The 10,698-nt window shown below is 28.9% G+C and overlaps 1 protein-coding gene across 1 annotated transcript in view; it reads right to left on the bottom strand.

Moving 5' to 3' along the window:
* Positions 1-4,727: 4,727 nt before the first annotated feature.
* Positions 4,728-10,698, bottom strand: part of LOC134205475 (cAMP-specific 3',5'-cyclic phosphodiesterase-like) — a 69,092-nt gene continuing 63,121 nt past the window's right edge. Inside the window, 1 exon segment of the mRNA XM_062680750.1 lies at positions 4,728-7,950. Coding sequence (XP_062536734.1) covers positions 7,888-7,950 — 63 coding nt within the window. The 3' untranslated portion in view covers positions 4,728-7,887.

The following is a 10,698-nucleotide window of genomic DNA, read 5'->3' as shown; positions in this document are numbered from 1 at the left end:
AAAATTTAAAAATTTAAAAATTTAAAAATTTAAAAATTTAAAAATTTAAAAATTTAAAAATTTAAAAAACTAAAACTTTAAAAGTTTAAAAATTTAAAATTTAAAAACTTAAAAATTTAAAAACTTAAAAATTTAAAAATTTAAGAATTTGAAAATTTAAAAATTTCAAGATTTTAAAATTTAAAATATTAAAATTTTAAAATTTAAAATATTAAAATTTTAAAATTTGAAAATTTTAAAATTGAAAAATTTAAAAATTCAAAAATTTAATAAAAATTTAAAGATTTAAAAATTTAAAAATTTAATAATTTAAAAATTTAAAAATTTAAAAATTTAAAAATTTAAAAATTTAAAAATTTAAAAATTTAAAAATTTAAAAATTTTAAAATTTATTAATTTAAAAATTTAAAAATTTTAAAATTTTAAAATTTAAAAATTTAAAAATTTAAAAATTTAAAAATTTAAAAATTTAAAAATTTAAAAATTTAAAAATTTAAAAATTTAAAAATTTTAAAATTTCAAAATTTCAAAATTTCAAAATTTCAAAATTTCAAAATTTCAAAATTTCAAAATTTCAAAATTTCAAAATTTCAAAATTTCAAAATTTCAAAATTTCAAAATTTCAAAATTTCAAAATTTCAAAATTTCAAAATTTCAAAATTTCAAAATTTCAAAATTTATAAATTTAAAAATTTAAAAATTCAAAAATTGAAAAATTTAAAAATTTAAAAACATAAAAATTTAAAAATTTAAAAATTTAAAAATTTAAAAATTTAAAAATTTAAAAATTTAAAAATTTAAAAATTTAAAAATTTAAAAATTTCAAAATTTCAAAATTTCAAAATTTATAAATTTAAAAATTTAAAAATTTAAAAATTTAAAAATTTAAAATTTAGAAATTTAAAAATTTAAAAATTTAAAAATTTAAAAATTTAAAAATTTAAAAATTTAAAAATTTAAAAATTTAAAAATTTAAAAATTTAAAAATTTAAAAATTTAAAAATTTAAAGAATTAAAAATTTAAAAATTTAAAAATTTATAAATTTAAACATTTAAAAATTCAAAAATTTAAAAATTTAAAAATTTAAAGATCCAAAAATTTAAAAACTTCAAAATTTTAAAATTTCAAAATTTCAAAATTTCAAAATTTCAAAATTTCAAAATTTCAAAATTTCAAATTCAAAATTTCAAAATTTCAAAATTTCAAAATTTCAAAATTTCAAAATTTCAAAATTTCAAAATTTATAAATTAAAAATTTATAAATTTAAAATTTATAAATTTAAAAATTTAATAATTTCATAATTTAAAAATTTAAAAATTTAAAAACTTAAAAATTTAAAAATTTAAAAATTTAAAAATTTAAAAATTTAAAAATTTAAAAATTTAAAAATTTAAAAATTTAAAAATTTAAAAATTTTAAGATTTAAAGAATTAAAAATTTAAAAATTTATAAATTTAAACATTTAAAAATTCAAAAATTTTAAAATTTAAAAATTTAAAAATTTAAAAATTTAAAAATTTAAAAATTTCAAAATTTCAAAATTTCAAAATTTCAAAATTTCAAAATTTCAAAATTTCAAAATTTCAAAATTTCAAAATTTCAAAATTTCAAAATTTCAAAATTTCAAAATTTCAAAATTTCAAAATTTCAAAATTTCAAAATTTCAAAATTTCAAAATTTCAAAATTTCAAAATTTCAAAATTTCAAAATTTCAAATTTTCAAAATTTTAAAACTTTAAAATTTAAAAATTCAAAAATTAAAAATTTTAAAAATTCAAAAATTAAGGAATTTTAAAATTTATAGATTAAAAAATTCAAAAATTTTAAAATTCAAGGATTTAAAAATTTAAAAAATGAAAGATCCAAAAATTAAAAAATTTAAAAATTTAAAAATTCAAAAAGTAAGGAATTTAAAAATTTAAAGATTAAAAAAGTTTAAAAATTCAAGGATTTAAAAACTTAAAAATTTAACGATTTAAAAATTAATTTTTTTTTTAATTTAAGGGATTAAAAATTTGAAAATTTAAAAATTTCAGAATTAAATTTTAATTTTAATTTTTTTCATATTTAAATTTAAAATTTTAATAATATAAAAGTTTTAAACTTCAAAATTTTAAAAATTGTAATCTTAAGAATTCCAACATTCTTAAATTTCAAAGTTTTAAAATTTTAAAATTTCAAAAAAAATTATTGCGGTTTTATTCACCTTTTATGAAATAAATTTCGTCGTACTCAGATTTCAGTTTCGCTGTTGGCTACCGTGCGCATTTCACTTGAAAATCGTCACAAGCCGCACTTTTTTTGATTTTTTTTATTGTTCTGAGCTCCCCAGCTGATCATCTTTACACAATAAAACTAGATGGTGCTTCGATGTTTACATTCAGTCCTATTGTTCTCAAGCGACCACGTGCTCATAAGGTTGTTGAAAATGCCTTTAAAGGATTTAAAAACTTAAAAAATTAAAATATTGAAAATTTTTAAATTTAAACATGTGAAAATTTAAAAATTTGATGCTTTAGAAATTTAGACATTTAAAAATTCAAAGATACATAAAAATGCAATTGGAAAAATTTGAAAATTTAAGAATTAGAAAATTTAAAGTTTTAAATTTAGCAACTAGAAAACTTAAAAATTCAAAAATATAAATATTCAAAAAATCAATATAATTGAATATTTCAAAAATTCGAAGGTTTAAAAATTAAAAAAAGTTGTGGATTTAAAAATTCTAACATTTAAAAATTTTAATAATTTTAATGTTGTAAAATTTGAAAACAGGGATTTTTTTTAAATTCGAAAAATTTCAAAAATTTAAGACTAGATTTTATTATTTTAAAATTTTAAGGAAAATTTTTATTAAAATTGTGTCTTACTGGTCTTTGAAAGGTCAAATGGGCACCCTTTGTTAATAATAAATGAATATGTTAAAACAAATTTTTGTCCCCCTCAAAATATTAGTTTTGGGCAAAAAATCAGAGGGGAGAGGCGAGATGTGATTGTTTCTAAATATTATTAAATATCAGGCGAATTTAAAATTTGTAAATTTGATAATTTAAAAATTTAACAATTTAAAAAATTGAAAAAAAATCAAGATTTCAAAAATATAACATACAGTGTTAACCTGATTTTAAAAATTTTAAAGATAAAATAATGATGCCTTATGTGCTGATCGAGATCGAGGTACTCAAGATTCCTCACTAGCACTTCGCTCGACAACGACTTAGAGCTCTACTTAATCCGAAATCACCAGAATTCGGATTTCTCACTCACTCACGAGGCAACAGATCGCTCCACCATCCATTTTATCCGGATAAATAACAGTGCGATAAACTCCGGCACAAGCGACGGTGCGAAAAATTGTTATTCCTCTTCCCATGTTTCGCGAAAATTAAATGCCGCTTACTTTGCCTCTTCAAACTGATTGAATCTGACGATGCGCCAAGATAAGAAGAAGGTTCAATGCAGCAGTTTTTCTCTTTACTTTCGATCAGTTCATGTGGTGGCGTTGTTATAACGGGCGCTCCAAACATTTCAAAATTGTTTTAGGTTCGAATCCAGTCGCGGTCCTTAATTTTTGTGAATAAGATTGTAAAATTTGTCTGAAGAAACGACAATGAGGAAAATTTGATAGATCAAAATTAAATTATCCGGCGAGCTGTCGCTCACGAACTTATCACCCGTCATTCTATCCGTTGTGTGAGAATTCTTCCTCACAGGGGAACATGAAAAATCACACTTCACTAAAGGGATTAATCCTAGGCTTTTATTCATATGAAAGAGAATTCGGAAGCCTGGAAATCACTTTCATATTGGTGTATAGGATTAAGACCCCGATTGCCTTTGATGACATAGCAACTGAAGTATTGAAGAAGTCGTGGAGAACGGCCAAGCTCGGCACACAGCAAGTTTTGGAAAAATGAGTTAAATTGACTCGAAAGACAAAAAAGTTCCAACCTCTGAAATCAATCAAGAAAGGTTATGCCATTACATAGCTTCTTTGATCCTCGTGACGAGAGCTGGGGTGGCATTGCACATCTCGACTCGAAACGAGCAAACCATGCAAACTGTCTTACGAAAGAGCTATCAAATGGAGATGCGCAATGACGAAGATGGTTTGAAATTTTTATACTACAACACGTGGCGATAAAATATGCGTCACTCTTGAAATTTTATTTTTCCTAAGAGCCTATCTTGTTTTCTGTATACCGTGGGCTTCCAAATGTCAGGCAAGTGAAACGTGAACAGCACACACATATTGTCTATCCGGAACAAAGTTATACCGCCTTTTATACCGAAGTTGGATTTTTCTCCAGATACAGGCAACTTTCCCAACTTCGGAAATAGTGTGCTGGATTCGCCTAAAGATGCGCTACAACGCATCAATTAGTTTGACAGATAAAACTTCGGAAGAAAGTTCGGTTCGGAAGTCACGACTTCCGATTTCTAAGTTGGTGCTACGCCGACAATATAGGGTCGTGAGTACAATGAAGTCGGTTTTTACGCGGGAGACACGCTTAAAACAGCCATTTTAAAAACGAACCCTGTGAAATTCTTTTTTATTGCTTCTAACACACTTGAGAATTGTTCTTCGTTCCTAGTTTCACTGTCCACTACGTAATCCGTTCTTCATATATATTATCCATTCCGTTTGCTAGAGAACACTGAACACAAACAGCATTCGATCTCATCGTAGTATTGCCATCGCCAAATTATGTTTCCTCGTTAAACACTGAATCAAGTTTGTGCCCTGAGTTTGATTAATATCTGTCGGATAGTGCGAAACTTGTAGTAAGAATCAATTCAGTTTTATTGTAACCAAATGAATGCAGTTCGAAATTGTTAGAAGCTTCGAAATATGAAAGTATGAAACTGAATTATTTGGAAGACTTTGTTCTAAACAATGTTTAATGGTACGCGCGTTTGACTATTGCTTGGCTTTTGGGTGACCAGCACCTTTATCCCATCGATTGTAACACCTGGTAACGCTGTCGCAAATCACGAACAAAATAAAATAAAATCAGCCAATGTAGTATCTAAACTATCTACCCAGTTCGGTAATATTTTCCTCTTTGAAATTCTAGTTACATTTTCACGATTTTTTTTACTTACTTCTTCTGTCCTAAATCTCGAAACTAGATACACACATCGATATTTCACTAATTATTAGCGTAATCAGACAGTTTTTTTGTATGATTCTCTGCATTACACTTTGTTTGGTTTTGTTCTCGTTATAGTTTTATTTGGTTTTACTCATTAATTAGTCTTGTTCGCTAATTGTTAAAGGTTTTCCGCTTCGAGACAGTTTTGTTCACTGCTTATATGTAGTGTATGTACGTTTTTCTATCGTTTATGTGATTCTTGATCTTTGTGTTGTTTTTTTGCAGCGTGATTTCTTTGTGTGATTTTGATCGGTGATTCCATGCACAAATAAAATCGCCCACAGTTCAGCTTTCGATGATGATTGAACGTATGTTTTGTTTTAGAATTTATGCGTTTTTGTAGAATAGTTGTTCGCAGGCAATCACAAAATGCTCGGAGTCAATCATAAATCACCACAATGTACTGAGTTTCGAATGTAACATTTTTGATATTTGGTAGCGTATAAATGAAAGTATCCATTTGACTTCACAGGAATGCCAGAGTTGATCAAAGTAATAAAATGGACAAAACTCATCAAAGCGAGCAATTACGTTTAATTCGAATGTCAACAACAACCTGTAAAAATAATCTTCGAAAACGGTCTGACTTTTAGAAAAATATTTTCAGTTGGCACCGGCGTACATTCAATAAAAAGGGCTCGACGTGTAATCCTCGACTTCTGCACAATATGTTCAAGCGCAACAGGATCACAAGGACTCCAAGAAGCTTTTTTATTATGTAGGTACTCTATCAAAGTGATTTTTGCACAGTTGAAGAGTTCATTACCAAACTCTAACATACGAACTAAACTAACTCTGTTGTTGAGCTATCATATTCCACTATTCCCAGTTCTTCATAAAACTTAGTCATAGGAAGATTCCAATTTAGTTCGAAACGAGTCTAGTTTAGGGATGACAACAGTCATTCTCGTCGTATGAAGAAACCGAAAAAAAATAGATTTCGTCATGACATTGCACGACCCGAGATCTACTCTACGACGATTTATCTGCTGGTTATGAAAAATCGTACTCATTATGTCTCGCCAACGTTTTTTTTTTCTTCTGAATTTCCGCTGGAAATTATTTGCTGAGAAATTCTTCGGAATTTCAATAAGATCCGATGAATAGCATTTGAAAGATTTAATTCGACAAAATCTGGATTAGATCTTCAATAATGATGGATCTTTGGAACGGGTTAATGAAAGTAAAGCAAAGTTGGCACTATCTCCAATAAGTATTTTGAAAAAAAAAAGCGTAGGATTGCCAATCCGGGAATGGCGAGCATCTCGGTTGGGTGTACAAACACTATAAGATAGACTTACGATTGATCAAACCGTTTTCGGTGGGGACTGTTGAAGTGAAAGATTTATATGAAAGGAATGGGTTTTAGATCAAGAAAAAGACGTTCATTAGAAGTTATATCCTTGCCAGTCATAGTAGAAAAGAAAGTTTATATGAATCAATAAACGTTAAATGTCAAATGGATTACTTTAAATGTTCAACATTTATTCCTTAAATTGAAATTGCTTTGCTATATAAAAAATTGTTACAAAACTATACTTAAACATCCGACATTTGTAGCTACGATCCAACGAAACGAAAATCTTTGCCAAAACGGGTTCAAGCACACAACGAGCGAAACAAATTTTACACAGAGAATCAACTTCCAAATATTATCGTACTAGAATCTGTCGTTAAACACCTTTTTTTCGATTCTTCCTTGCTCTGATATTGCTTCTATTTAATAACTACTTATGATCTACGATAGTTTTCCTTTTTGTCTGTTTTACCGTATAATATCATCAGTTGTGTAACCATTTTATTTGTTATCTGTTCTCAACGATCATTTTCTCGACTCTTCAACGTTTGATTTCGATCGCTTTCCGTTCCGCTTGGTTCTATTTTTTTCGTCATATTAGGTATCATTTGACCAATGAAACCAAAACATTTTCATGTGATCTGGTGCCTTCGAAAAATCACAGCGATTTAACCAAAATCCGTCATACTTGTGACAGAATCCGGGCTATCTTCCTTTTCTTGACATTAAGAAACTTAACGGAACAGGGATGGAAATCAAAACCGAATATGAAAACAGTATTACATGGAGGAAGGCGATCTGAACATTTCCATGAAACTACCAGCAGATCGATGTCGCCGGATCCTCCGTTGTATGCGCACTTAGCCGCTACAACTTACAGTTACTAAATAAGATATTCCCTTTTTTGGTTTGGGTATAAATTCCGCTATTCGTGTGGTGTGTTTGCTTGTTTGTTTTACATATTCTTCTCTGTTTTTTTGGTTTCAACATATACATCTCGGACGTATCAAAAATAAAATAACTTATCGTACAAAACATCTGTTGCTCATCATAAAATGTCCCTCAACTAATAAATTATTAACGAATTACAACTCTTCATTTTTTTAAATATACTTAACGCAGGGAACCAGCCCTGGCGCTGTTTATGTGTATGTGTATGTGTACGTTTGTTAATGTATGTGTCCATGTATGTTATTGTTGCTTGGTTATTTGTTTGTTTGTTTGTTTTGGTTTTCGTTTTGTATTGATTTTCCCTAACAACCTTCCTATTATTTTCCATTGGTTTTGTGTATCTCATTTGGATATTGGTTTGCATTACGTGATTACATAAGTTTGATGAGTATATGCCTAATGTTTTCTGTAAAGTCCTTGATTAAATGTATATTCGTTATGTTGGGGGAGAGCCGCAGGGTGAAAATAATGTGCAGATTTCTTAGGGCTTTTCATCGCGATTCGATTCATCGTTTTCCGACGCACTTTCCTCTTCCAGTGTCATCTGAAAGAACACAAATGAATAAAATATGAATTAATTTAGCTATGAAAAAATACTGGATTTAAGAGAAACTAAAAGCACTATGAAACAGGAGAATAAACTTGGAACAACTTTTTTCCCAAATCATGTTGATTCGGTCATTTTCAATGATTGTTCCAAGTACGATCAGATAATATTATAAATTTCGCTCATAACTTTTGAAGCAGATTTTCATCGTTTTTAGTATATTTCTAAGAGATTATTATCATTAAAATTTAATATTAGATTATCATTACTGAAATGTAATCAAGATCAAGAAAAACCCTTTGATTGTACCTAAAATCAACAATGTGTGGTTCTTTCAACTCACTCGTTAGATTTTCCTTCAATGAAATAAGGTTTACAAACAACCATGCGTTCACTGTTTGTTTCTCATGCATGTGTGCCGTTTGGCACCACCTCATGCGTTTTGGTTTATAAGCAATTTGAAAATGTTTTTAAAAAAATCATTTGTAATTCCGCTCTGAGGAATACTGATTGACTCCTTGGATCCACGGATCCATGTCTCTTTTTCTTTACCAACCGATATCTGTGACTCCGTCTATGCTGACCAGTGCTGAGATTTTCATTTCCATTGGGAGATTTTATAGAGTAATATGTATTGGATTGATCTCACAAAATTCAGTCCGATGCCCAATGAAAGTAGTTTACATTATACATCCTGGAAAAACGAACATCAAGCAGCTGCCTTTTACCAAACCTGTGTCACTAGCATCCAACTCTGGGTCGGCTTCACACACCGGTTTGATAAAAGGCTCTATACGCTAAGATGTAAGAGTTGAGGATCGCAGGTCATTTCTTCAACTACAGACAATCGGTGACGGGGCGGTTTGTGACCCTGGTCGACGAATATCACACGGCTTTTTGTAAGGCTCGATCAACGATGGATCAAATATTTATCCTTGATTAATTCGGGCAGTTCTACTTCTGTCTGTATCTGTTTATTGATTTCAACGCAGCGTAGCAGTGAAATAAAATACGGCAAATTATGCCAAAACATTTTAACTAATACGGCTGATTCGGAACGAAATCTTACACTTGATGAGGTTTTGACATCTTTTGTAACCGTACATGGATTGCAGCAGGGTGATGCATTCTCAAATATTTTTAACTCTATGGTGTCTCGATTGTTAATTTATGTGATGGGATTCGGTTTTACAGTCTCAAAATTGTTCAAACAATAATGTTTTAACTGCCCGACGTTTCGGCTGTGTTTGGCACCCTTCTTCTGGGGGAAATTAGTTTTACTGTTTTCGTTGTTTTGTTACACTGTAATCTTGTGTCGTGTTGTCATTCATGTTTTCTATTTTGATTATCGTGGATTTTATCAAAAAACATTGTTTAATTTGTTCGCACTATCAATCACGGACCCCACGGGCAGTTAAAACATTATTGTTTGAACAATTTTGAGACTGTGAAGCCGAATCCCATCACATTCTCAAATATATTGTTCAATATAGCGCGCAAGGGAGCGATTCGGAGAACTGGTGTGGAAAGAAGTGCTACCATTATCACAAGATCGCATATACTCCTTGGCTTTGCGGTCGATATCGATATGGTTGAAATTCCAAAAAGCCTCAAAAATTATATCGAAAATCCACATGAGTACGGATATGGCTTTAGAATCAGACGATTTTCAGATAGGGTGAAAACGAGAGCTCGAAATAATTTTTAATGCTTTTTGAGGCTAGTCGCTGTTAATTTGAAATTGTTCTACTTCTCGTCCAATTGCAATTATTACATTTTTCAAATCCATAATGCTTGTTAAATGAGTGTTCGTATGGAGTAAGTAGAATATTTATGATTTTTTTTGAGTAACAGCTGAAAAACATGTTGTGCAAAATCCTCAAAACAATGGGAAGTAAAAATTCACAGAACGTGATAAATATTCGGAACATTCTCGAATACTTGATGCTATATGAACGAAAATAAAAGTTGGGCCATATGTAACCATAAAATAGTAGATTACTTGAAAAAAATTAGAATTATTCAATTTATTTATTGTATATATTATTATCGGAACGGTCTATACCAGAATGGAAGAAATATTGAAAAGAACGAAATGAATAAAATTCACAAGACATGTACATTTCAGCATTCCACATCGGTTCCACATAACAACAAGCAAACGGCAAGGATAACGAAAACAGTAAAACGGTCGATATAAAAGTTCGAAGAAACCTGTTAAAGCTTTTGGTATGTTCTTCTGTATTGGAGAAATATTCAGAAAAAACCGATCTACAAACTTGTCTTGATATAGTTTATCCCAAGTAACTTTTCGAGTTCTATTCCACTTACCAAACGGTTTTCAAGATCAAATTATAAGAATAAACAATGAAACTGATTATTAAATGACAACTTTCTGATAACCACTATAAGAGTAAAATAATGACCGAGTGGACCACTCTTGATAACCACTATACAGCTTTTACAAGAGTTTTTTTTTGTCTTTATTGAAGTGTTTTTTTTTAATTTAAAGACAAAAACAAAACAAAAATCGAAATTTGCCTTGCAGTCGTAGGACTTGAAGCGGTTCTATGGTATTGTTAGTGTCCATATACCATTGTAGATGTCTGTGGTGTATTCTCATTCAGCGAATGTAAAACTACCACTGTGTCAATGATAGCAACATTGTCCTCTCTAGTAAATGTTGGGACTCGCAACAAGCATTCGTCCCAAACTAGAACAGAATAGGACAACGATCGCCTGTCG

This window comes from Armigeres subalbatus, chromosome 1, assembly GCF_024139115.2.
Source record: "Armigeres subalbatus isolate Guangzhou_Male chromosome 1, GZ_Asu_2, whole genome shotgun sequence".
NCBI lineage: Eukaryota > Metazoa > Arthropoda > Insecta > Diptera > Culicidae > Armigeres > Armigeres subalbatus.
The sequence above is the reverse complement of the archived record's forward strand: the minus strand, read 5'-3'. Positions and strand labels throughout refer to the sequence as shown.